The sequence below is a fragment of the Tasmannia lanceolata genome, unplaced genomic scaffold (assembly GCF_043159265.1).
Source record: "Tasmannia lanceolata isolate RefF3 unplaced genomic scaffold, GAP_Taslan_0.1 ptg000037l, whole genome shotgun sequence".
In the NCBI taxonomy this organism is placed as follows: domain Eukaryota; kingdom Viridiplantae; phylum Streptophyta; class Magnoliopsida; order Canellales; family Winteraceae; genus Tasmannia; species Tasmannia lanceolata.
Window position 1 is genome coordinate 6848979 of NW_027518714.1, and position 24934 is coordinate 6873912.

The 24934-nt window shown below is 39.2% G+C and overlaps 1 protein-coding gene and 1 pseudogene across 1 annotated transcript; both read left to right on the forward strand.

Annotated features, from left to right (window-relative positions):
- The first annotated feature begins 1427 nt into the window (after positions 1-1427).
- On the forward strand, positions 1428-10541 carry LOC143860647 (uncharacterized). Its single transcript, XM_077371394.1, has 2 exons — positions 1428-3853; positions 10318-10541. Exons 1-2 carry the CDS (start codon positions 2707-2709, stop codon positions 10368-10370), a joined length of 1200 nt encoding a protein of 399 aa, XP_077227509.1. The 5' UTR covers positions 1428-2706; the 3' UTR covers positions 10371-10541.
- A 4660-nt stretch (positions 10542-15201) lies between these two features.
- Positions 15202-16192, forward strand: LOC143862093 (2-dehydro-3-deoxyphosphooctonate aldolase pseudogene; annotated as a pseudogene).
- The last annotated feature ends 8742 nt before the right edge of the window (positions 16193-24934 follow it).

Genomic DNA, 24934 nt, shown 5'->3' on the forward strand with positions numbered 1-24934 from the left:
CTCTGTTAAAAATAAATAATTAAGGTTGTTGTAAACAAATGAAACTAGGCAAAAGGAGGGGCATATACAATCGTGACCTTGTCTTCTCTTTCCTCTCACGCCCAAAATTTCAGCAGAGAGAGAGAGAGAGAGACTCGTTCAAAACAAAATAAATAAGAAAATAAGAAAGAAAAGAAGAATAGAGGGAGAGGAAGAAAAGACAAGGAGGAGACTTACCTAACCATATGAATACGTGCGTACTGTTATATAGTTAAATCAAAAAAAAAAAAATTATATTTACATTGATATATGCGAAATTATGTGCCTGATTTACCGTATTTAATCTGAAATATCTATTGTATTACATGGGCATATACACTTAGGTTTAAACCTGGAATTTGTATATATTTAATTTGTGCTTACATGTACGTATATATCTATAGATTTTAATTATAAAATTTAAATCCTAGTACTGTTTTGTACCTTAAACGAGATCACCAAATATGTCCAGATTTATGTTCTATATATATATAAGTATTGAGGTCCAAATGGGACCAGATTTTCACACTGTTGGTCGAAGATTTTAGGACCAAAAGTGGGCCAGGTTGTGTTTGAAAATGAGAGCATCTTATGTCTCCAAAAACGGGACAGATTTATGTACTGTATGTGTGTGTATCTCCGAGCCCAAAACAGGACAGATTTATACACTGTACGTGTGGGTGTTTTTGGGTTCCAAACATACCAGATTTATGAGCTTTGGGTGTGTAATTCTTGAATCCAAAAACGGGACAGATTTATGTACTGTATGTGTGTGTATCTCCGAGCCCAAAACAGGACAGATTTATACACTGTACGTGTGGGTGTTTTTGGGTTCCAAACATACCAGATTTATGAGCTTTGGGTGTGTAATTCTTGAATCCAAAAACGGGACAGATTTATGTACTGTATGTGTGTGTATCTCCGAGCCCAAAACAGGACAGATTTATACACTGTACGTGTGGGTGTTTTTGGGTTCCAAACATACCAGATTTATGAGCTTTGGGTGTGTAATTCTTGAATCCAAAAACGGGACAGATTTATGTACTGTATGTGTGTGTATCTCCGAGCCCAAAACAGGACAGATTTATACACTGTACATGTGGGTGTTTTTGGGTTCCAAACATACCAGATTTATGAGCTTTGGGTGTGTAATTCTTGAATCCAAAAACGGGACAGATTTATGTACTGTATGTGTGTGTATCTCCGAGCCCAAAACAGGACAGATTTAACACTGTACGTGTGGGTGTTTTTGGGTTCCAAACATACCAGATTTATGAGCTTTTGGTGTAGTAATTCTTGAATCCAAATCTGACAGAAATGGGGTATAAGTATTCGCATAAACCACTATACAAATAATGGTATGTGTGGTCTTATTTTCAGGATAATCATTTCCTACTCTATTGGGACTTTTCAAGTTCTAATTTCACTCACATTTCCAAGTTTGAAAAGGCAGGTGACAGCTAGACCTTGTCTTGTAATGGTATTCAATATAATTGTCTATGCAATATAGCTCTGCTTATAAATTGCTTGATAAATACCTGCTTAGTGAATTTATACTCGCTTGCCTGGAATCAAATGAATGCAGGAAGAAAGGCAAAGGTAAGTAATTCCATACATGTTGCATACATGGGGTAGAGTGAAGGGGAACTTAAGGGTGTGGTGGAATCATCCTGGGACCTAAGGTCCAAAGGCCAACGCGAGAAGCGTGTACTGCCTTTCGTTGGCAAACCAACCAAAAAGGGAAAGTATCCCCGAGGGATAGTATCCCCGGCTCGGCAAATGCGAGACCGTAATCCAAGTCCATAACGTCACTACCTTCAGACAGGGGTAGTGGGTAGTCGTGCGGCAAGGACACCGGCAGAAAAATAAAATGAAAAAGTCAGAAAAGAACTGACCGAAAAATAAATGGGGGAAAAGCCGGATGTACCTGGGGAATGTGCTGTCTCATAATTGTTGCATACATAGTATAAATTGAAATTATTGTCATTGCTTTTATTTATATTGCCATGGGCATTGTAATCTTTATGATATTGTTTCTAGACATTATTGAGGATGTGGATTATATTGTATGCACTGTTATTATTGTCTCTTTTACTTTGCTCGGTCTCTGGATGACCCTGCTCTGACGTTGATTCCTCCACCACAGGGGTTGAGGCATTAGAAGGCGGAGCATTTGCAAATGAAGGAACCATGGGATAAGGGACTGTGTGATCAGAGAGTTTATTCCTGGAGTCTTTGCATTTTGACGCCTTGCGTCATTTACCATTTCTATCGATACTTTGTTATGATAAGACATATTCAAGTTGTAATAAGATTCTATCGTGGTTGATGCTTGTAAAAAAAAAAAAAAAAAAATATTTTCATGATTTTTACTTTCTTTTGCTCGTAGCGACTCGACGGAAAACGGGTCGTTACAGTTGTGGTATCAGAGCCAGGTTTTACGGAAAATCTGGTGCTTGTGGGTTGAGTCGTTAATTTGGGTTAGATAGGTAATAGGTGACATATGATATGTCACACCTTTAAGGTCAACCGAGAATTCGAACGAGATAGGAGAACTACCCTAAAAACCTTAGTAAGTAAACAATTGATTAGAAACTTCATGGTACCTCGAAATTTAGTTGTGAAATAAAGAGATTTCGTTCTGACCCATAGTTTTCTCCTCATTCCATGTATTCTTGTATCTTATAGATGTATTCAAGAAGGAAGCAAACTGGCAGTAATGGCAACACTAACCAAGCTCCTGCGCCTGACAACAATACCCAGGGCCCAACTCAGGATCAGAATCAAGATGACCTACAATTACTGGCTGAAATCCTCAGGACAAATCAAGAGGCAAATCAAGCAGCTCTTCAGGCCATTGCAGCGAGCATTGGGACTCGTCAGGAGCCAAGATATCATGAGGATACCACTCAAGTCCATAGACAGTTCAGGGACTACCATCCCTCTGAATTTAATGGAGAAGGAGAACCCTTAGCAGCTGACCATTGGTTAGTTGAAATGGAAAGGATCTTCGCAGTGATGAATTGCACTGATACTCAAAGGATCCGCCTTGCATCATTCCAACTAAAAGACGATGCCGGTGTTTGGTGGCAAACAGTAGAAGAAAATTACCCGACGGTTAGGAACGAAACTTGGGACCAGTTCAAATCACGATTCAACAATCAATTTTTCCCTTCGCATATCAAGGACCAGTTAGCAGGACAGTTTGCAGAACTGAAGCAGGGAACGTTGACGGTGGCTCGATATGGGGCCAAGTTTAGGGCTTTGTCGCGCTATGCCCCGGGTTATGCAGCGACAGAAAATGATAAGGTTAGAAAATTTGTTAGCGGTCTTCGTCCTTCCATTAAGGCGAGTATCGTTAACCTTGGTTCTAGGACCTTGGCAGAGGCCTGTGAAAAGGCCGAAGTGGCGGAAGACTGTGAGAAGTCAGTACAGGCAGCTAGATCTCAATCTATTATTAGCAGGAATCAGGGACCCCCACCCAAAAAGCAGAGGACGGATGGTGGTTCGCAATCCAAGACCTTGTGCTCTCTTTGCGGAAAATTCCATTCAGGCCAGTGTTGGAAAGCAATGAATGTCTGTTTCAATTGTGGAGATCCCAACCATAAGCAGAGGGATTGCCCTAAGAAGAAGCGCCAGCAGTATGCTAGACAGCCATATCAGCAGCAACAGCAGGCTCTTCCTAGACCTCCATACCAGCCGCAGCAGCAAAATCAGTGGAGGGGAAACCCAAATCTCATACCAGTTCAAGGAAGAAATGCACCCCAAGCTCCTATCAATCGGGTCTTTGCCTTAAGTCAGCGCGATGCTGAAGCATCTGATGCAGTTATCGAAGGTCAGCTTCTCGTTAATGATATATCTGTTCATGTCTTATTTGATTCTGGCTCTACATTATCATTTATATCGCCTGATTTTGTTCGAGAATTAGCTTTATCTCCTGTACCCTTACTACATCCGTTGAGAGTGGTCACACCAGTAGGTGATGTAGTAATTACTAACTTGGTATGTAAGGGTTGCAAAATTAAAATTGAGGACCGGGAGCTTTTGGGAAACCTTGTATTACTGAATATGAATGACTTCCAGGTCATCTTAGGCATGGACTGGTTGGCGTCTTATCACGCCAGTGTGGATTGTTTCCATAAGGTAGTGGTGTTCAGAATACCCGGAGAGGAAGAATTCTTGTTTGAGGGTGTGAAGCGCCCTGGCAAGATCAAAATTATTGCTGCATTAAGGGCCCAGAAAATGTTAAATAAGGGATGTGAAGGTTTCTTGGCGTATGTGAAGAAAGAAGATGATGGTGTAGGGTTATCAACAGCTGATATTCCCGTGGTGAGTGAATTCCTTGATGTTTTTCCAGAGGATCTCACGGAGTTGCCTCCCCACAGGGAGATCGACTTCACCATTGCTCTCGAGCCAGGAACCTTACCCATTTCCAAAGCACCTTATCGGATGGCCCCTGCCGAGTTGAAGGAATTGAAGGAACAGTTGTCTGAGTTGCTCGAGAAAGGATTCATCAGGCCAAGTTCTTCGCCGTGGGGTGCTCCTGTTCTATTTGTTAAAAAGAAGGATGGCAGCCTCCGTTTGTGCATCGATTATCGGCAACTGAATAAGGTTACTATAAAAAATCGTTATCCTTTGCCTAGGATCGACGATCTTTTTGACCAGTTGCAGGGAGCTTGTCATTTTTCTAAGATTGATCTCAGATCAGGGTATCATCAGCTTCGTGTCAAAGATGAGGACATATCCAAGACAGCTTTCAGGACCCGATACGGTCATTTTGAATTCGTGGTAATGCCATTTGGATTGACTAATGCTCCAGCTATCTTTATGGATATAATGAACAGGATCTTCAAACCCTTCTTAGATCAGTTCATTGTAGTATTTATTGATGATATACTCATTTATTCTAAGTCCAAGGAAGATCATGCAGAGCATCTGAGAAGAGCACTTGAAACTTTGAGGCAGAATCATTTGTTTGCCAAGTTTTCGAAGTGCGAATTTTGGTTAGAGAGCGTGACATTCCTAGGTCATGTGGTCTCTAAGGAGGGCATCTCGGTGGACCCAGCTAAAGTCGAGGCAGTGTTGCATTGGAAACAGCCGTCTAGCGCAACTGAAGTCAGGAGTTTCTTGGGGCTAGCTGGTTATTACCGAAAATTTGTTGAGGGATTTTCGGCATTGGCTGGTCCTCTTACCAAGTTGACTAGAAAGAATGTCAAGTTTATTTGGGCAGAGGAGTGTGAGCTCAGTTTCCAGGAATTGAAGAAGAGGTTGACTTCGTCACCTGTTCTTGTCCTTCCTTCTGAAGGAATGGATTTTGTTATTTATAGCGATGCTTCCATAAAGGGGTTAGGTTGTGTACTTATGCAGGATGGGAAGGTGATTGCATATGGCTCACGGCAGTTGAAGCGGCATGAGGTAAATTACCCTATCCATGACTTAGAATTGGCAGCTGTGGTTTTTGCGCTCAGGATCTGGCGTCATTATTTGTATGGTGTGAAGTTTGAGGTTTTTACGGACCACAAAAGCCTCAAATACCTGTTTGATCAGAAAGAATTAAATATGCGCCAGAGGAGGTGGCTTGAGTTCTTAAAAGACTACGATTTTACATTGAGCTACCATCCAGGTAAAGCCAATGTGGTTGCCGATGCTCTCAGTAGGCAAGGATGTGCTAAACTTGCATGCTTACTGATGGAAGAGTGGAAACTTCTTGAACAGTTTAGAGATTTGACTCTGGATATTTGCAAAGTGGGTGAAAAATCAGTCTTAGCAAATTTTCGAGTTCAGTCAGACTTTTTGGAGTCGATAAAGGCGGCTCAAGCAGATGATGCAGAGTTGATCAAGTTGAAGAAAGAAGTAGATTCCAGACCAGACTTTTCAATTGGGGCAGACGGTTTCTTGTACTTTAAAGACAGGATATGTGTGCCAGCTAAAGAAGATCTCAGAAGGAGTATCTTGGATGAGGCTCATAAGTCTCGCTACACCATTCACCCGGGTAGCACCAAGATGTATCATGATTTGAAAAGAAACTTCTGGTGGAGCGGAATGAAAAGAGAAGTGGCTAGCTATGTTTCGAAATGTTTGACTTGTCAAAAAATAAAGATTGAGCATCAGAAACCTGGAGGCACTCTAAAGCCTTTGGAAATACCCATGTGGAAGTGGGATAGCATTTCTATGGACTTCATCATGGGTTTGCCCAAAACCAAGAACGGTTGTGATAGCATCTGGGTAATTGTTGATCGTCTCACCAAATCTGCACATTTTATTGCCATGAAAAAGACTTGGACTTTGAACAAGTTGGCTGAGGTGTATGTGGCTCAAATTATCAGATTGCATGGAGTACCTACTTCTATAGTATCAGACAGGGACACCAGGTTCACTTCTAAGTTTTGGCATGGGTTACATGAGGCTTTGGGGTCAAAGCTAAATTTTAGCACGGCCTATCATCCTCAGACGGATGGTCAGACCGAGAGGGTTAACCAGATTGTGGAGGACCTATTGAGAGCCTGTATTCTCGATTTTGGGGGAGACTGGGAGCGTCATTTGCCCCTAGTCGAATTTGCTTATAATAACAGTTATCAGCAAAGTATTCAGATGGCTCCCTTCGAGGCTCTTTATGGTCGTGCTTGTAGATCACCATTGTGTTGGGTTGAAGTTGGTGAAAGGCAGTTGCTTGGGCCGAAATTGGTGGAAGAAACTTCTGAGAAAGTAACCTTGATCAGGGAAAGGTTAAAGACAGCTCAGAGTAGGCAGAAGAGCTATGCCGATCAGCGGCGTAGAGAACTCGAGTTCGCTGAAGGAGATATGGTTTTTGTTAAAATCTCGCCTTTCAAAGCGGTTATGCGGTTCGGCAGGAAAGGTAAGTTGAGCCCTCGTTACATCGGGCCTTATCGCATCTCTAAACAAGTTGGATCTCGAGCTTATGAGTTGGAATTACCTCCAAACCTTGATAGGATGCATAACGTATTTCATGTATCCATGCTTCGTCTATATCATCCCGACCCTTCTCACGTGCTAGAAGAGGACGAGGTGGAGCTTCAGGGTGATTGGTCCTTTTCGGAAGGGCCTGTGCGCATTCTGGAGCGCAAGGATAGAGTTTTGCGGAACAAGTCGATTCCCCTTGTCAGAGTACTTTGGCGTCACCATGGCGCTAATGAGACTACTTGGGAGCGAGAATCGGATATCCAGAAAAATTTTCCAGAATTATTTGGAGGTACGCTTTTAGTTATTTAGTGATAAAGAGGAATTTCGAGGACGAAATTTTTTTTTTTAGGGGGGTAGAATGTAATAACCGGTAAAAATATATAGGTGAGTAATCATCGGCATTACCAAATAGTCACTATTCAAAAATTACTATTTACAGTGGGTCCCACACAAGCGGGTCCCACATAAGCGGGCCCCACATTAGCGGGTCCCACACAAACGGGTCCCACATCAGCGGGTCCCACACAAGCGGGTCCCACATCAGCGGGCCCCACAACAAGCAGGACCCACAAATAGCGGGTCACACCACAACCACTATAGTTGCACTTACCAATAAAAATAATAATTAATGAGATTAATTATTATTGTTAGTCTTAATTTAAGAGAGTAATCATTATTGTTAATCTTATTTAAGAAGATGGTGGGAGAAATCATTATTGTTAATCTTATTTAAGAAGATGGTGGGAGAAATCATTATTGTTAATCTTATTTAAGAAGATGGTGGGTGAAATCATTATTGTTAATGGTGGGTGAAATCATTATTGTTAATCTTATTTAAGAAGATGGTGGGAGAAATCATTATTGTTAATCTTATTTAAGAAGATGGTGGGTGAAATCATTATTGTTAATGGTGGGTGAAATCATTATTGTTAATCTTATTTTAAGAAGATGGTGGGTGAAAATACATCTATAAATAGAGAAAGAAAAGAAGAAAAAAAAAAAAAGAAGAGAAGAAAAAAAGAAAAGAAAAGAAAGAAAAGAGAAGTAAGGAAATAGAGAGAAGAAACCATTGGTCCTTCTATTCTTCTTCAACCTCCATCATTCTTTTACAACAAGTAAGTGTCTTTATTTTTAAATTCTTGGATTTCCACATCTCATGTATCACAAAAACCATGCTCAAATCTCACGATTTCATCATATGCAAAACCCATATCTCTGTTAAAAATAAATAATTAAGGTTGTTGTAAACAAATGAAACTAGGCAAAAGGAGGGGCATATACAATCGTGACCTTGTCTTTTCTTTCCTCTCACGCCCAAAATTTCAGCAGAGAGAGAGAGAGAGAGACTCGTTCAAAACAAAATAAATAAGAAAATAAGAAAGAAAAGAAGAATAGAGGGAGAGGAAGAAAAGACAAGGAGGAGACTTACCTAACCATATGAATACGTGCGTACTGTTATATAGTTAAATCAAAAAAAAAAAAAATTATATTTACATTGATATATGCGAAATTATGTGCCTGATTTACCGTATTTAATCTGAAATATCTATTGTATTACATGGGCATATACACTTAGGTTTAAACCTGGAATTTGTATATATTTAATTTGTGCTTACATGTACGTATATATCTATAGATTTTAATTATAAAATTTAAATCCTAGTACTGTTTTGTACCTTAAACGAGATCACCAAATATGTCCAGATTTATGTTCTATATATATATAAGTATTGAGGTCCAAATGGGACCAGATTTTCACACTGTTGGTCGAAGATTTTAGGACCAAAAGTGGGCCAGGTTGTGTTTGAAAATGAGAGCATCTTATGTCTCCAAAAACGGGACAGATTTATGTACTGTATGTGTGTGTATCTCCGAGCCCAAAACAGGACAGATTTATACACTGTACGTGTGGGTGTTTTTGGGTTCCAAACATACCAGATTTATGAGCTTTGGGTGTGTAATTCTTGAATCCAAAAACGGGACAGATTTATGTACTGTATGTGTGTGTATCTCCGAGCCCAAAACAGGACAGATTTATACACTGTACGTGTGGGTGTTTTTGGGTTCCAAACATACCAGATTTATGAGCTTTGGGTGTGTAATTCTTGAATCCAAAAACGGGACAGATTTATGTACTGTATGTGTGTGTATCTCCGAGCCCAAAACAGGACAGATTTATACACTGTACGTGTGGGTGTTTTTGGGTTCCAAACATACCAGATTTATGAGCTTTGGGTGTGTAATTCTTGAATCCAAAAACGGGACAGATTTATGTACTGTATGTGTGTGTATCTCCGAGCCCAAAACAGGACAGATTTATACACTGTACATGTGGGTGTTTTTGGGTTCCAAACATACCAGATTTATGAGCTTTGGGTGTGTAATTCTTGAATCCAAAAACGGGACAGATTTATGTACTGTATGTGTGTGTATCTCCGAGCCCAAAACAGGACAGATTTAACACTGTACGTGTGGGTGTTTTTGGGTTCCAAACATACCAGATTTATGAGCTTTTGGTGTAGTAATTCTTGAATCCAAATCTGACAGAAATGGGGTATAAGTATTCGCATAAACCACTATACAAATAATGGTATGTGTGGTCTTATTTTCAGGATAATCATTTCCTACTCTATTGGGACTTTTCAAGTTCTAATTTCACTCACATTTCCAAGTTTGAAAAGGCAGGTGACAGCTAGACCTTGTCTTGTAATGGTATTCAATATAATTGTCTATGCAATATAGCTCTGCTTATAAATTGCTTGATAAATACCTGCTTAGTGAATTTATACTCGCTTGCCTGGAATCAAATGAATGCAGGAAGAAAGGCAAAGGTAAGTAATTCCATACATGTTGCATACATGGGGTAGAGTGAAGGGGAACTTAAGGGTGTGGTGGAATCATCCTGGGACCTAAGGTCCAAAGGCCAACGCGAGAAGCGTGTACTGCCTTTCGTTGGCAAACCAACCAAAAAGGGAAAGTATCCCCGAGGGATAGTATCCCCGGCTCGGCAAATGCGAGACCGTAATCCAAGTCCATAACGTCACTACCTTCAGACAGGGGTAGTGGGTAGTCGTGCGGCAAGGACACCGGCAGAAAAATAAAATGAAAAAGTCAGAAAAGAACTGACCGAAAAATAAATGGGGGAAAAGCCGGATGTACCTGGGGAATGTGCTGTCTCATAATTGTTGCATACATAGTATAAATTGAAATTATTGTCATTGCTTTTATTTATATTGCCATGGGCATTGTAATCTTTATGATATTGTTTCTAGACATTATTGAGGATGTGGATTATATTGTATGCACTGTTATTATTGTCTCTTTTACTTTGCTCGGTCTCTGGATGACCCTGCTCTGACGTTGATTCCTCCACCACAGGGGTTGAGGCATTAGAAGGCGGAGCATTTGCAAATGAAGGAACCATGGGATAAGGGACTGTGTGATCAGAGAGTTTATTCCTGGAGTCTTTGCATTTTGACGCCTTGCGTCATTTACCATTTCTATCGATACTTTGTTATGATAAGACATATTCAAGTTGTAATAAGATTCTATCGTGGTTGATGCTTGTAAAAAAAAAAAAAAAAAAATATTTTCATGATTTTTACTTTCTTTTGCTCGTAGCGACTCGACGGAAAACGGGTTGTTACAATTTTAAAAGAGAAATGAACCGTATTTGCATTCCCTTGTTTAGATAGTGACACTACTCATAGCTTTATTAAACACTACCCTAGTTTGATTAACTGCTAACATGCTTTTTGAGGACAGAAAAACCTGAAAAAAAGAGGAGTACTATTACCAAAACAAGGGAGTGAGGGTAGATATTTTCCATTTGAATATAGTAATTGGATAGGTTTGCATAAGAAGAAATTACAAGTGATTAGTTGGTGTGCCTTAAATTGATAATGTTTAGAAGGCCATAATGCCCAGTTATCTCCTTTTATTCATCCTATCTATGGCATTAATTCTTTCTACTTTCCTCTGTTCTTTCTTTTAGCCAGTATTTTTTCACCGTTTCTTAGGATAATAAGAAGAACAAAGGGGAATTTACAATGCTTGTGTGACATTTATGACATTAGGTCTTGCATTGATGCCCTCATCATTAGGCATCTTTTTGAAGGTCCAATGAAAATATAGCTGTTGCATGCGGTCCCCTTCACATCAGCGTACAGAGAATTGAATATCATTTTTAATGGTTATAACTCGTAGCTTGTACTTGCTCCTTTCCAATTCTTCTAGGTCATGAAGTAATATTTTCTACGGTTGATGTATTTTTCGATATATCTTCATATCGGAGAGAAAGGAAAGGTTTTTGGACCTCAAACTTATTTATTTGGCTAATCTTTTCCTTGTTGGATTGGGTTGCTTGTCTTATTAATTTATGTGCGCATGTAGCTGCATTGGAGTGCATATTTTTGTGTGAATATCTAAATATATGTGGGGGAGACAAGTTTATTATTCGTTAATTTCTTTAATTGATCTTAATTTATGTTGTTATGATTTATTTATTTATTATTATTTATTTTTTGATGGGTAAGCAGGGGTTAGGCAGACCCCAACCAGAATTCATAAAAATGGCAAAAAGTACACTAAGGGGGCTCAAAAGCGAACAATTTATGTTGTTATGATTGTTATATAATGCGTATGAAGCACATTTTGAGTGATTATTTTTATCCTACTTCTCTAAGGGTATGTTGAGAATTCTTGAACATATTGGGCTTTAGGGTCACATAATAGAAGTTTGATATTTTCTGTTAGGTATATAATATAATCCATGCATGTTCTAATATAAGCCCAATAAGATAATGGACCGGTGTAGTGGGCCTATTTGGGCTAGAGCCCACTAACCTATTAAAACCCTAGTGTATCTAATATATATAGGAGCTGGAGGCAACAAACTTGGTATTCCAAATTAGATACCTTGGGTGTAATGCTTCAAGCAACCTCTTGCTTGACCTAATTACTCTAACAATCTTGAAGCATTATGAACCCTAATTTTTTATTCGTTTGATTAAGAAGCCTCTATCTCTCGGATTGGATTCACGTTTCACACAGAAACAAAATCGAATTGACATGGGTTTCTTCCATTGGTTTTTGGCGTGAATTTCTCCCCTCTTTCGGCTTTGGACGTGGGTTTCAAGATTGGCCGTGGGTTTTCTTCCCTCCAAGTTTGGATCGTGGGTTATTTCACTCGTTGGAATCAAGGCCAAGAAGAGGTCGATAGCCTCTTTCTCTCTCGTATACCCCATCACGTATTCACACTGTTTTGGGAATTGAATTTTAAAGGGGGTTACTCTCTCTCACATGGTCGGTGCAATTGGACACAGGCCATAGCCGAATTCAATTTTTCGTTTATTAGAGGGGACTGTAGACACCCCATTTTGACCGGACCCAAGTTCGTGTTGCTTGTGCGAAACCTTGTCAAATCAGTGAGCTGGGGTCCCAAATTGAACCCTAGGGTAGTTTAAGGTCCCCCATAGGTCTCCGTAAAATTTCGTCGAGATCCGAGCGTGTTTGCTCAGTGAACGTGCCAAGAGAGTGAGTGTGGTGTGAATCCAAAGGGGGGTGAATTATCTACACTGGGGGTGTATTTACCAAGCTATTGAATCAGGGGCGTAGAAGGAGGGTGAATCATCTCGTCTGGGCCGCGGCCGATTCGCGCGCCCATCAAATTGTGTGCGCTCATCAAGTGGGAGTGCGGATATCGGCACTTTGATATATATATATATATATATATAAATCGAAAGGAAGAAAACACTGTTCATTTTCTTCTTCTTCTTCTTCTTCTTCTTCTTCTTCTTCGAGAGAGAGAGAGAGAGAGAGAGAGAGAGAGAGAGAGAGAGAGAGAGAGAGAGAGAGAGAGAGAGAGAGAGAGAAGGATCTTCTTCTCCGACGAAAATTTCGTCGGAATCCGATCATCGCCCCCTAAAATCCGAGATCTCAGATCTGAGAATAGCAAGGGAGGAGCAGCTGATTTTCGCGAAAATCCGAAAGAAAGAGTGAGAGAGGTGGAGAGAGGTTTCTCTTCTCCGGTGGCTTGACCGGAGCTCCGGTCGAATTATATTTCACAGGTTACTTTCTTCTTTCCTTGGCTTATCTTTGGATCTAAGCCTTAAATCTTAGCCGAAATTTTTCTCTATTTTCGATCATCTTCTCCGACCCACATTGCCAGAATTTCCGTTTTCCGATCCACTTTCAAAACTCATTTTCTACTCTGTTGTTCCTCTTTCCTTCACTGATCTTTATTATTTCAGATCAAAGCTTGTTCTCATGAAGAGAAGAATTTCATTTTCATAAAAATCTTAGAAGAAGAGTGAGAGAAATCAAGAAAAAGAAAATAGATCTAAAGATTTTTATTCAAACCCTAACTTCTTCCTATTCTTCTTCGATCTCCTTCTTCGAGCATCTTCTCCGGCCAAACACACCAGATTCCAGCCAAGATCCGTTTGTTATTTTTACCCTAGTTTCCTTTTGTTCTTTCCTTTCCTAATCTCACCAAATTTCTATCAATTTTGATGATATTTCTATTGCAAACCTAGAGAAGCCTTAGAGAGTTTCATATCTGAACTTCTATTGTTTAGATCTGATCATTTCCTTTTAGTATATTTGCAAAGAGAATTCGGATAGTTGTATATCAAAGGATCTACAGTATTTGTAGATCTCCGGTGTGGAATTCATCCGAAGGAGAAGGAGCAAAGGAGAGTTCACCAATTCTAAGAAGAAGGTAGAAATTCATCGGTGACAGGTAAAATCTTCATCATTACCCTGTGTTTTTTTTTATATAGATCTGATGGATTTTTCTTCTTAAAATTACATCTATAATTATTAATATCTGATTTAAGTGATATGCCTTTGATTTTGGGTTATCTGATGAATTTGATTTTTCAAATTAAGTTTAGCAATGGTTATGCCTAGGTTTTAGTGTTGATTTGTAAAGGGCATCCACTTGTTAATATATTCTCATATGATAATCTATGGTTATGCATTGTGGGCATTGGAAACAGTTTTTTTTCTTTTTTGGCAAATCTATCACCTAAATTGATTAGCTACTGGAATAAGGGTTAGTAAAGTAAAATCAATTTGTAAGGAAATTAAGAAAGGTTTGTAATGGTGAAGCTATTCTAGTAACTTCTTCTTCATTATTTGTGCCAATATTTATTGTGATTGACTTATACATTTATGCTAGCTATGTTCCCTGTTTTAAATTTTTGTTTGCTTCATTTTCCTTTAAATCCTTGGTTAGCTCTTCAGCCGGAATTTATTTTTATAATCTATTCTTAGTTCTGTTAATACTCTTAAAGATGATAAGAAAGATAGTTCAAGGTTTGACTTGCCAGAGAGATTCATGTGATCAATGTTTTAAAAGTTGTACTAATCTGATTTTATTGTTTGTGGGGAATAATATTAGTCTAGCCATGTTTTATGAATTGCAGAAATCTAAAATCTAGTTTTTGTACAAGATTTGCTCGTTCTCTGCACAGTTTTTAGTTCACAAATCTGCCTGGTTTTTGGCGCCAATTCAACCACCTGTTTCGCAAAACTGTCCACCACAATTCCGTCCCTGTTTGTATTCAATGTCAGCCTCTGTTTGAATAAAGAGCATTCCAAAAATCAGCCTATTTTTAAGCACATTTCAGCCCCTAAGTTAACCCCTGTTTTGCACTAAATCATTCCATGATTTCCATAAGCCATTCCCTGTTTTGTATAAATCAGCCCCTGTTTTACACAATGCTCTCCATGTGTCAATCACTATTTCATGTAATACAAAATCAACAAATTGAATGTCAGCTCATGTGTTTGTGTGTAGGTATGACAATCTACATATATGCAATGTGGCTGTGAGTGTGTGTGCGCTTGCGTGCATGTGTATCCATGTACATGTGTGTTCATCTCTAAGACTATGTACAGGTTTATATGTGTTTTTATGTAATGGTTTGTCATTTATGAGGATTACTTGAGCAGGGTAATATGTCAATAAGGTAGATACCAATGTTATAATGGCTGTTTGGATATGAGAATTAAGCCCTCATTTGGCTTTAACATGTGAAGCCTCCACTTGCCTTTGATGTGTGTACTTTCATTTAGCTTTAACATGTACATCCCTCCTCATTTCGATATTAGCAATTATTAGCTCTGAAAAGATCCGGTAATTCTCCTTCACATTTTAATTGATTTAGACGAGTAGCTCCATAGAAATAGTGCTCTTCTTTGCCAAAATTTCCCGAGAAAGCGCGAGCGACAAGAGAAAATAAGGGCTAAGCCCTACTTGACTTTCAAGTGTGAAGGTGAAAAGCCACTGATGGACTCATCAACGATTCTGTTCAATGCGCTGAAGGCTGCAGAGCCTTTTTTCTTACTAGCAGGCCCTAATGTTATTGAATCTGAGGAGCATGTTCTAAGTATGGCCAAAAGTATAAAAAATGTCGATTCCAAAGTTGGGTTGCAGCTGGTTTTCAAGTCCAGCTTTGACAAAGCTAATCGTGCATCTTCTAAATCATTTCGTGGTTCTGGAATGGAAGAAGGCTTGAAGATCCTTAAAAAGGTTAAACTGGCATACGACCTTCCCATTGTGACTGATGTGCATGAGGCTAGCCAGTGTGAACCTGTAGGCAGTTGCAGATATTATTCAAATTCCAGCTTGCCTATGCCGCCGGACAGATCTTCTAGTTGCAGCTGCCAAGACTAAAAAAATTATCAATATTAAGAAAGGCCAGTTTTGTTCTGCTTCTGTCATGACAAACTCTGCAGAAAAGGTTAAGTTGGCTGGGAACCAAAATGTGATGGTTTACGAGCGAGGAACGATGTTTGGCTGTAATGACTTGATTGTTGATCCACGTTAACTTGGAGTGGGTGAGGGAAGCAAATTACCCTGTGGTAGCAGATGTTACACATGCACTTCAACAGCCTGCTAGGAGAAAGCTAGAAGGTGGCGGTATTGCTAGTGGAGGCCTCCGTGAACTAATACCTTATGTTGCAAGGACATCTGTTGCTGTTGGGGTGGGTGGATTATTCATGGAGGTGCATGGCGATCCTTTAAGCGCGCCTGTTGATGGTCCAACGCAATGGCCCCTGCGCTGCCTGGAGGAGCTACTAGAAGAATTGATAGCTATAGCTAGGGTCGGTAAGGGGAAAAGGCCAATGAAAATTGATTTCACACCATTTCATGATCATGGGGACGCTTGAAACCATTGTATCAATTTCTTGTCAATTTTAAAAGATTCATTTATGTTGAGAACGGATGGGAACTTCTTGAGGGCGATGAAGGCGCTAGCCCAAGCCCATCCTTAGGGGACTTGCTCAGTCCAAGTAGCATACCCCTCCTTTGTATATAGGAGACTTGCCCAGTCTTATCAGAACCCTTGTTTACGTCATTTGTGTCTCGGAGACAAGCCTTGTCTCATATAAAGAGTTTCCCCTTTAGGAGGCTTACCTAGCCTCATGTTAGAGTGGCCTCCTCTTTTAGAGCGAGCCTTTGTCTTGGTAGTGTTATTAGAGAGTCTCTGACTCATTTGTACTCCCCCTAGTGTTATTAGTTAGGAGTTTCTCCATTAGAGACTAACTCAGTCTTATTAGAGCTTTGCTTGCTTGGGATCTTGGATCGTTTTCTCTCTTCTTGGGACGCTTGTTTGGTTTTTGTGGATCGTCTCTTTGAGACCTTTGTGACTTGTTTGGGGTTTCCCCTTTTTGCTTTAGGGCTTTGCCCTAGTTTATGGTTATGCTTGTTTGTTCCCTGTAAGAGTGAAATCATTTTAAGATCCAAAAGCTTTAAAATTCAAAAAACATTAGAAATTTGAAATTCAAAAACATTTGAAAACTTTAAAAATATCAAAAACATTTGAAAAACATTAAAACCGTTAAATCATTTGGAGTGTTAGGTTTTACTTAGGAGAGTTCGATTTTTGAACTACGTTGGCTTGATCCTCTTCCACGAGGTACGTAGTGCAGCTTGGAATCTATATCCCAAGTTCAGCCAAACTTTTGTAAATAACATTTTAAATCTTTTTGAATAAGCAAACCTTTAAAACCTCATTTTCAAAAGATCTTCCTCTAGAGTTAGGAGTTTCTCCTAGATAAAGAGTTTTAGAGTTAGGTTTTTCTTTTGATAGGTCGTTTGTTTGATTGTTTGTTGTGTGCTTGTTTTAGAGTTAGGGGTATGTTCTAGAGTTATAGGAGCGCCTCCGTCCGGTCAGTCGGCGATCCACATCACCGAGTTATGACTAGAGTAGGATACGCTAGTCCACCCTTGGTTTTCTTTAGAAAATACAGCCTAGTTACACATAGGTTGTAGGAACCACCTGCATTAGCTTAGGGCTAATCTCCATTTAGTTAGGGCATATATGGTGTCCTAAAATCCACAATTCACTGGGATTTAAATAATCGTACAATAAACTTTAATAATTGGTCCGGTCTTTTAGATCGAGTCTAGGATAGAGGGCTAGGTGTCTTAGGCATCATAGCTTAGAATAGGAGCGAAGAACTACGTTGCCTTGATTCTCGTGGAGGCGGGGATACGTAGGTTTCTTTGGATGAATACCAGACCATCCGAAGACTCGGGCTAATCATTTAGAGTCTGAGGATTTGTTGTGTAATTATTGTATTTTTTTATGTGTTTTCTTACTTTCTTGTACTGATCCTATACCTTTAGCTATAGCTTGCATGTGTTTGCACATCAGAACTTAGACACCCATTAAGCTTGTCACTCATAACCTAGCTATGCTTAGGTGACACATCTTTCATTTTATTTTATATGTGTTTATTATCTTTATCCTCAGGAAATGCATGCTTAGGTAGACGATTCCTGAGGATTGTTCCCATTTCACATGATTTTTACCCAAACTTCTTTGGAGTTAATAAAAATGGCATAAGAGACCAAGTGCTTGCACTCGGACGAATTGGGGGGTGCTCTCAGACCTTCCCCATTCATAACCAGGCACGAACCCATATATATTTCTGGTTATCCATTGCACAGAGGATTTGATTTTAGGGTTCCATGGCATATCCATGGATGGCGACTCTGAGTTTATTTCAGGTATGTTTTGGTTTCGAGCCTTGGCTCCGGATCGAGACATATCTCTTTCTTTTTATATCACCACTCGTGCTATGCTATGAGGGTGGCATCCGTTTTGAGAGTTCCTTGGTAGAGCTCTCCATTCACGTGGATGATCCAGTGGATGTGTAGGGACCCGTTCCCTCACGCCTACCTCAGGATCGGGGTCCACAGGGACCAACGAATTAGATTCACGTTTTTGGGTTCAAGAAAGATAACCAAACGTGGGTTTTGCAACGTGCTTTTCACCCAACAGAGAAGGCAAAAAGGTAATCGATTGTTTTGAATTGGGAAACCCTTGCTATTGTTCGGTGGTGGATCTCTGCAAAACCACCGTTGGAATTCTTGGTCTCTTTCAACACAAAAAGAGGACATCTGTTGCTTTATTTTTTTTCCTCTTGAAGCCTGGTAGGACTTCAGCCATAGTTGGGCAGATCATGGTGGAAATAAAGACACCACAATTTCAAGGGTCTTTTGGGGGTCGATTTGAGCGTGGGTGTATTCTTCCACAGATCCAATTTGGCCGTGGTTTTGCCTTCCTCAAAACTTGTTTGAGCGTGGGTTTCAATCCCACAGAAATCAATTGGTTTTTTGGATTTTTGGCTGTGGGTTTTTTTTTTTTCTTCTTCACCTCAGAATAGAAACGAGGGTTTCTTTCATCTTGGAACGAACATCTTGAAAGAAATCTGTTGGATCGTTGGGGGTTTCTCTCGGATTCTTAATCGACGAGAGCTTCAGATTCCTTGGCCAGCTGCCGGCTCCAACTTATTTGCAACCCTAAACTCTTGTGGAAACAAGGGCTGAGATTTGGGGGGTTTTTTGACTCATCATGGGCTCTATCTTGTTGCCCGCAACCTCTCTGCTCCAAAGGGCTGAACTTGTGGAAGTTCTTTGTGGTCGAAATTTTTTTTAGTGATGGACGGCGAAATTTCGGAATCCAATTGTTGGAGCCAAATCCCCTTGGTGGATTGATCTATTGGAGCTATTTGGTTCGAACCAGAGATATTTGTCACCTGTTTGGACAGGATACCTATGCGCTATATCAGCTGTGTGCGATATCACCTTTTGGGATATTTTGTGCCTAGGAGGATTTTATGCGATATTTGGCGCACAAGAGCGAGAAATCAGTTTGTGTAATTGTTTTTGCGATTTGGAAACTGGTTTATGCGAGAAACCTGTAACCGTTGATTGATTCACTCATCTCGCAAGAGTAATTACAGCCAGTTCCAAGTGGTCTTGTAAGCTGGTTCTTGTGGATCTTCTCAGACATAATTGGTATGAGACAGTAGGATGAGAAATCTGTTTTTCAGAAATTGCTGTCAACTGATGCAAGCCGTCGGCTTCTAACTGGTTACCTTCGCGGCATTTGTGGCCGATTTTTTTGAACTAGTTTTCTCAGACTTTACAACTGGTTCAGTTTGTGAAATTGGTTTTAGACCAGTTCTCTACAACCAGTTTTGTTGACAGTTTGAGTTCTTTTGAATCTGTTTGGTTCGCCACCAGTTCTTGCATGAGCCTAAATGCCTCGGGTCTGGCCTTGGCTGTTTCTTTATTCTCTGGTTCACCCCCTGTAAATCTCAATATTTGTCAGTTGGGTTTGAGTTATTACCTTGGTGGTTATCTGTTGCTGAAGGGCTTCACCTTGGCTGTTGGATTTGGTACGCGATTTTGGTCACCCATTTGGCTTCGGCTTTCGCGATACACAAATCAGGTGCACTCTTTCCATATTTACTTTTGTAGTTAGCCTAAAATGGAAAAGACTATTATTCCCTTTGAGATGGTCAAACTTCAATCCTTTGGTGGATTTGAGTTTAATTCATGGAAGTGAAAGACTCAATTCGGTCTAAAATATATGAATTGTTTTTACACCTTTTTGAGTACCTTTGCTGACACGAATGAAGAAGTTGATGAATCTCAATGGCATTCTTTTAAAAATGAAATGTATAGGAAAAAGGTGCAAATGGGACTGGATGATCTCAAACGATTCATTCGAATCGAAAATGAGACTCGAGCCAGGAATAACTTGGAGATGGTTAGACAGCAACAGTCTACTGCTAACGCGGTAACAAATCCCAAGAAATTTTCTTGAAAATCCAAGTCACCTAAAAGTGACAATCTCAAGTTGGAGGCCAAAGAGCCTATCTTCCAGAAAAGAAGGGCAAGCGCCACAACTGTGAAAAATGTGATCACTTTGCGGCAGATTGTAGGCTACCAAACCAGTCTAAATCTGACACACCACAGAAGGAAGCTCATATGATGGTGGGTAAGACTGAGCCTAAGAGTTTTGTTGCTATGTTGGGCAACGGTAAGGCCAGTCATTCTTCAGATTGGTGGTTAGATACAGGAGCCACTTGTTGCCGCGAAAGAGACCGTTACAGTGGCTAGTGGAGCAGAGGCAGAGATTACTCACACTGGTACTGCGAACTTGGTCCTTTCTTCAGGACAAATACTAACTTTAAAAATTGTTAAAGTAGTTCTTGCTCTTCAAAAGAATTTAATTTTTATTAGTCTTTTAGACTATGCTGGCATATGTACTTCATTTATGTGTGGTAGAGTAACTTTAATTGTTAACTCATACTATTTTGATTGGGCGTATTTGATAGATGGTATGTTTGATTTGAGTTTAGATAATGAGACTGTTAGTTAGGATAGTTCATCGCTAATTGCTCATAAGTTGTTACACAACCAATTGGGACATGTGCACTATCAGAAAATGGTCTAATTTACTAATACTCATAAGATACTATTATATATATATATATATCAATTACATTTGACAAGTGTGAGTGTTAGGAGTGATAGAGAAGGAGAAGATACACATTGACAGGGTTCAAGGAATTATGTGCCTCTCAGGGCGTAATCCTTGAAACTACTGCTCCTCTCTCGCCTCAATCAAATGGCATAGCTGAGTGTAAGAACAGGACGTTAACTTAAGTGTTAAACTCAATGTTAATGTCAGCTAGCATGCCTAGTTGCATTTGGGGAGAGGCAGCTTTGACTGCAAATCACATCCTAAATCTCTATATGCTCCTCCATGTGATAGAGTACCCAAGAATTTGGTGAGGACTTTGTGACCTACCAATTGGAGAATAATCCATCATCCTATAAGGAGGTGATGAGATTTAGGGACTCTATGTTGTGGGCAGAAGCCATTCATGATGAAATGAGCTCTCTGTTAGAAAATCTAACTTGACAGCTAGTCGATTTGCCAAAAGAGGCTAAGACTATGGGCTGTAAGTAGATATTTGTATGTGATTATATAAAATTTGTTATGGTCTTAAACAAGCACCTAAATTGTTGCATAAACTTTTTTTTTGACTAAGTAGTAAAGAGCTTTGGGTTTCTGACAAATTACTCGGATAAATGCCTTTATTATCGTTTTGTGTCGAATACGGTCATGATTATTTGCTTGTATGTAGATGTTGATTCTTGTTTCCAATCTCTCTCTGTGATGAGTAATGCGAATCTAACCTTGGGTAAAGAATTCGACATGAAAAGATCTGGGTGTTGTTAACACCATTCTTGGTATGAAAGTAAGTTTTGAAAGGCAAGGAATCACCCTTGGCCTAGCCCATTATATGAAAAACTACTTTCCTTTTGAGGATGCAGTGAGTGCAAATCGATTGAGACACCATTTTGATTATACCAAGAAGCTGATCTTTAAGGAAGAGATAGTGTAAGTCAGTTAGATTATTCTAAATTGATAGGTAGTCTCATGTCTATTTTGTGTTGCACCAGGCCAGACATAGCCTTTATAGTTGGCATGCTGAGTCGTTTTACTAGCACTCCTGGTCATGAGCATAGAAATGCCTTTATGAGGCTGATGAGATACCTTTCGTGTCCTCAAGAGTATGCTCTGAACTATGATGGCCATCTACTTATTATGGAAGTTTATTATGATGTATCCTGGGGCTCAGAATCAGATGACAGCAAATTTATTGTTGTTGTGTGGAAGTCGAATTGGAACTTTATGCCCTAACTTCAGCTATAGATGAAAGCTAGGGGATAAAGAATCTGATTATGGTTATGGCATTCCACTGACCCGATTAAAGATTAGTTCTTTAGTGGGTTAAGGATTAGTTCCTTATGTGTGTTATGTGATAATCAAGCTACAACAATGGTTGTGAAGAACTCACTCTTTAATAGTAAGAAGAGACATCTTAGGCTATAACAGGCCATATGCTGAATTATCTCAAGAACACGAGATTATCACTTTGATTGATTCGAGATCGAAGGATAATAGGCCGAAGCTCTCACAACAGGGACTGACCAAAATATCGAATATTCAAAATTGTGGGGGAGATGGGGTTAAAGACCGTGTAGACATGTCTTAACCTACATCCATGTTATTTTGAATTTTTTGAATCTCCCTTTGTTTTGGCTAAGATAGGCACTTGATATGTTTCAATGATGTTTACAGTTGTTGTATGTCATTCCACATTTGATGACATGTCCTTTTTTGGGAAAGGTTGTACATTCCAAACTTGATGATACAACTTAACTCAAATATGGATAAGATGACTGTAACATTCCAAAAAAAAGAAACATAAAATGGTTCCTTGCAAAAGAAACTATTTGGTTTTGTTCTTTATTGAAACTTGACAATTAGGAATGGTTATTTGCAAATGAAGCTGTTTAGGTCTTGTTCTTTATTGAAACTTGACAATGATGCTTATGGTGAGAGTGATACTGATACTTTTTCAGTCATTTTGGAATTGTACTAAGTTCTTCTTCATGTAGAACTAGATACTTTCGTGAATTATGGAATTGTACTAAGTTCTTCTTCAGGTAGAACTAGATACTTTAGTGTTTTACACAAATGATTGGATTCATTTTTATGAAATCCATATTTGGTAATTCACAGGGATTGGCGAAAAAGGAGGAGCTTGTCTTGATTTGGACTTTGATGAAGATGACTTACTTAAATCTTCTAAAGTCATAAAGACTATGCTTTTATTTCAGTATGTATAGAGTTCACTTTTTTGTAGAACTTTATTTTGGATCTCGATGAGAATCATACCCCATGAATGAATTCCTCTAAGATCAGTGGGGTTCACTTATATGTGAAACTACCTTTTGGTTGACTTTAGCTTGTTGTATATCTAAAACTCTTGGTTTGCATAAAAGGATTCGTGTTTTCAGTTGGATTACAGATCTTTTATGATATAGACCATATGGTGATGTGGATGATTCAATATTTTGTTGTGAACATTACACTATCTATCTATTGGATTGTGCTATATGTAGAACATAGGAGGAGATTGTTGGGTATATAATATAACCCATGTATGTTCTAATATAAGCCCAATAAGATAATGGACCGGTGTAGTGGGCCTATTTGGGCTAGAGCCCACTAACCTATTAAACCCATAGTGTATCTAATATATATAGGGGCTGGAGGCAACAAACTTGGTATTCCAAATTAGATACCTTGGGTGTAATGCTTCAAGCAACCTCTTGCTTGACCTAATTACTCTAACATTTTCTTGGATGAAAGAAAAAGGTAGCAAGGAGATTTGGAACCATAATATTGAAGCAGTGTAACTCTCTTCTCGTGTGGATAACTTATGAACCACATAAGCCTTGTCTTTTTTGCTGTGTTTATTTTTCTTTCTTGATCTTATCTTGACTTTCTTGCATCTCATCTTGTCTTCTGCTACACATTGAATTTGATTCTATTTTGAGAGATTCAAAATCCCTTGGAATATTTCACATCCTCAATGCATAAAGATAAAATTAATCACAATACTTTGTACTTGCATGCTATTGCTCATTGATATGATGGATCTTTTCATATTGCTATGGAGAAAGAGAGTTATAATCCATGTACATATTGATGTAGGTGAAGCTACCAAGAACGTGCGGCCTGGAACAATTCCTCATTTTCAACTTCTACTTTCATCATCTTATTTGAACCTTATTTTTTCAGCATCAAATCTTGTTTGTTTAGCTTGATTTTGGCATCATTTGAAAGGTTTTTCAATTACTTACCTATCTAACTATTCTGAGATCATATGATTTACAGGCGTGCTACATATCTATTTTGGAGTTTCTATTTTAGGATTATTTATGTAATGTTTCTGACTTTTATTGTAGTTCCTTTAGATGGACGATTGAGATTAACTGTTTAGATCTTAAGTTGGAATTTAGGGTTTCTTTTTTAGGTTTTGACCATCTAATGTAATGACATGAGAAAGAAAAGATAGATTTGAATGAGGTTTTTTTTGGAACATTCTCAGTGAAGAGAGCCTTGGCTCCTTCACGTGATTCAAGGATCTTAGCTCCTTCATGTGTTATATTTGAGTTTTCTCTAAAATCGCTGTATGGGTTATTCAAACTCCCACAAGATGATTTAGTCACTCTTTATGTGATCTCCATCTTGTGTTGCTGCTCGACGTTCCTTGCATCACATACTCCCTACTACAAATTAGAATGAGATTGCTCTCTGCCCAAATGCAAGAGTAGAATTTCATAGGGCCAATGCAAAGATATATAAAGTAAGTAATATATGGAACCTCCTACATCCTATGTGATCAAAACCATAAATAGAACAAGATACAAGGGAATAATTGGCTCAATAGTTTTGCCGCACAGTAATAAAAATGAAGTTGGATGGAATAACATTTATCCAGTAGCTTGCTTTGTGAAATTTTTACTAGTACAAGTATGGGTCCTGTACAATCTTGCACACCATTGTTCACAAGCCATTTACAAGGGAGACAAGAGAGACAAAGCATGTAGTTGAGAGTAGCTTTGATGAATGGAGGAGAGGTAGGTGGACACACTCATGGGTTGTGGAGGGTGGACAAGAAACAATGGAAAGATCCCTCTCACGTGGACAAGCCCAATTGGAGGCATTGGCACCGCTGGTTCAACGGGCTCGTTTCATTGGCCCTCACCTGAAAAAGGGTGGGGAAATGGCATGGCTACTTAGAATGCTTAGTGAGGCTT

Coding starts and splice junctions, on each gene's coding strand:
- LOC143860647 (XM_077371394.1), top strand. CDS start 2,707: ATGTATTCAAGAAGGAAGCAAACTGGCAGTAATGGCAACACTAACCAA. Junction 3,854..10,317: donor ATCTGATGCAGTTATCGAAG/GTCAGCTTCTCG, acceptor CCTCCACCACAG/GGGTTGAGGCATTAGAAGGC.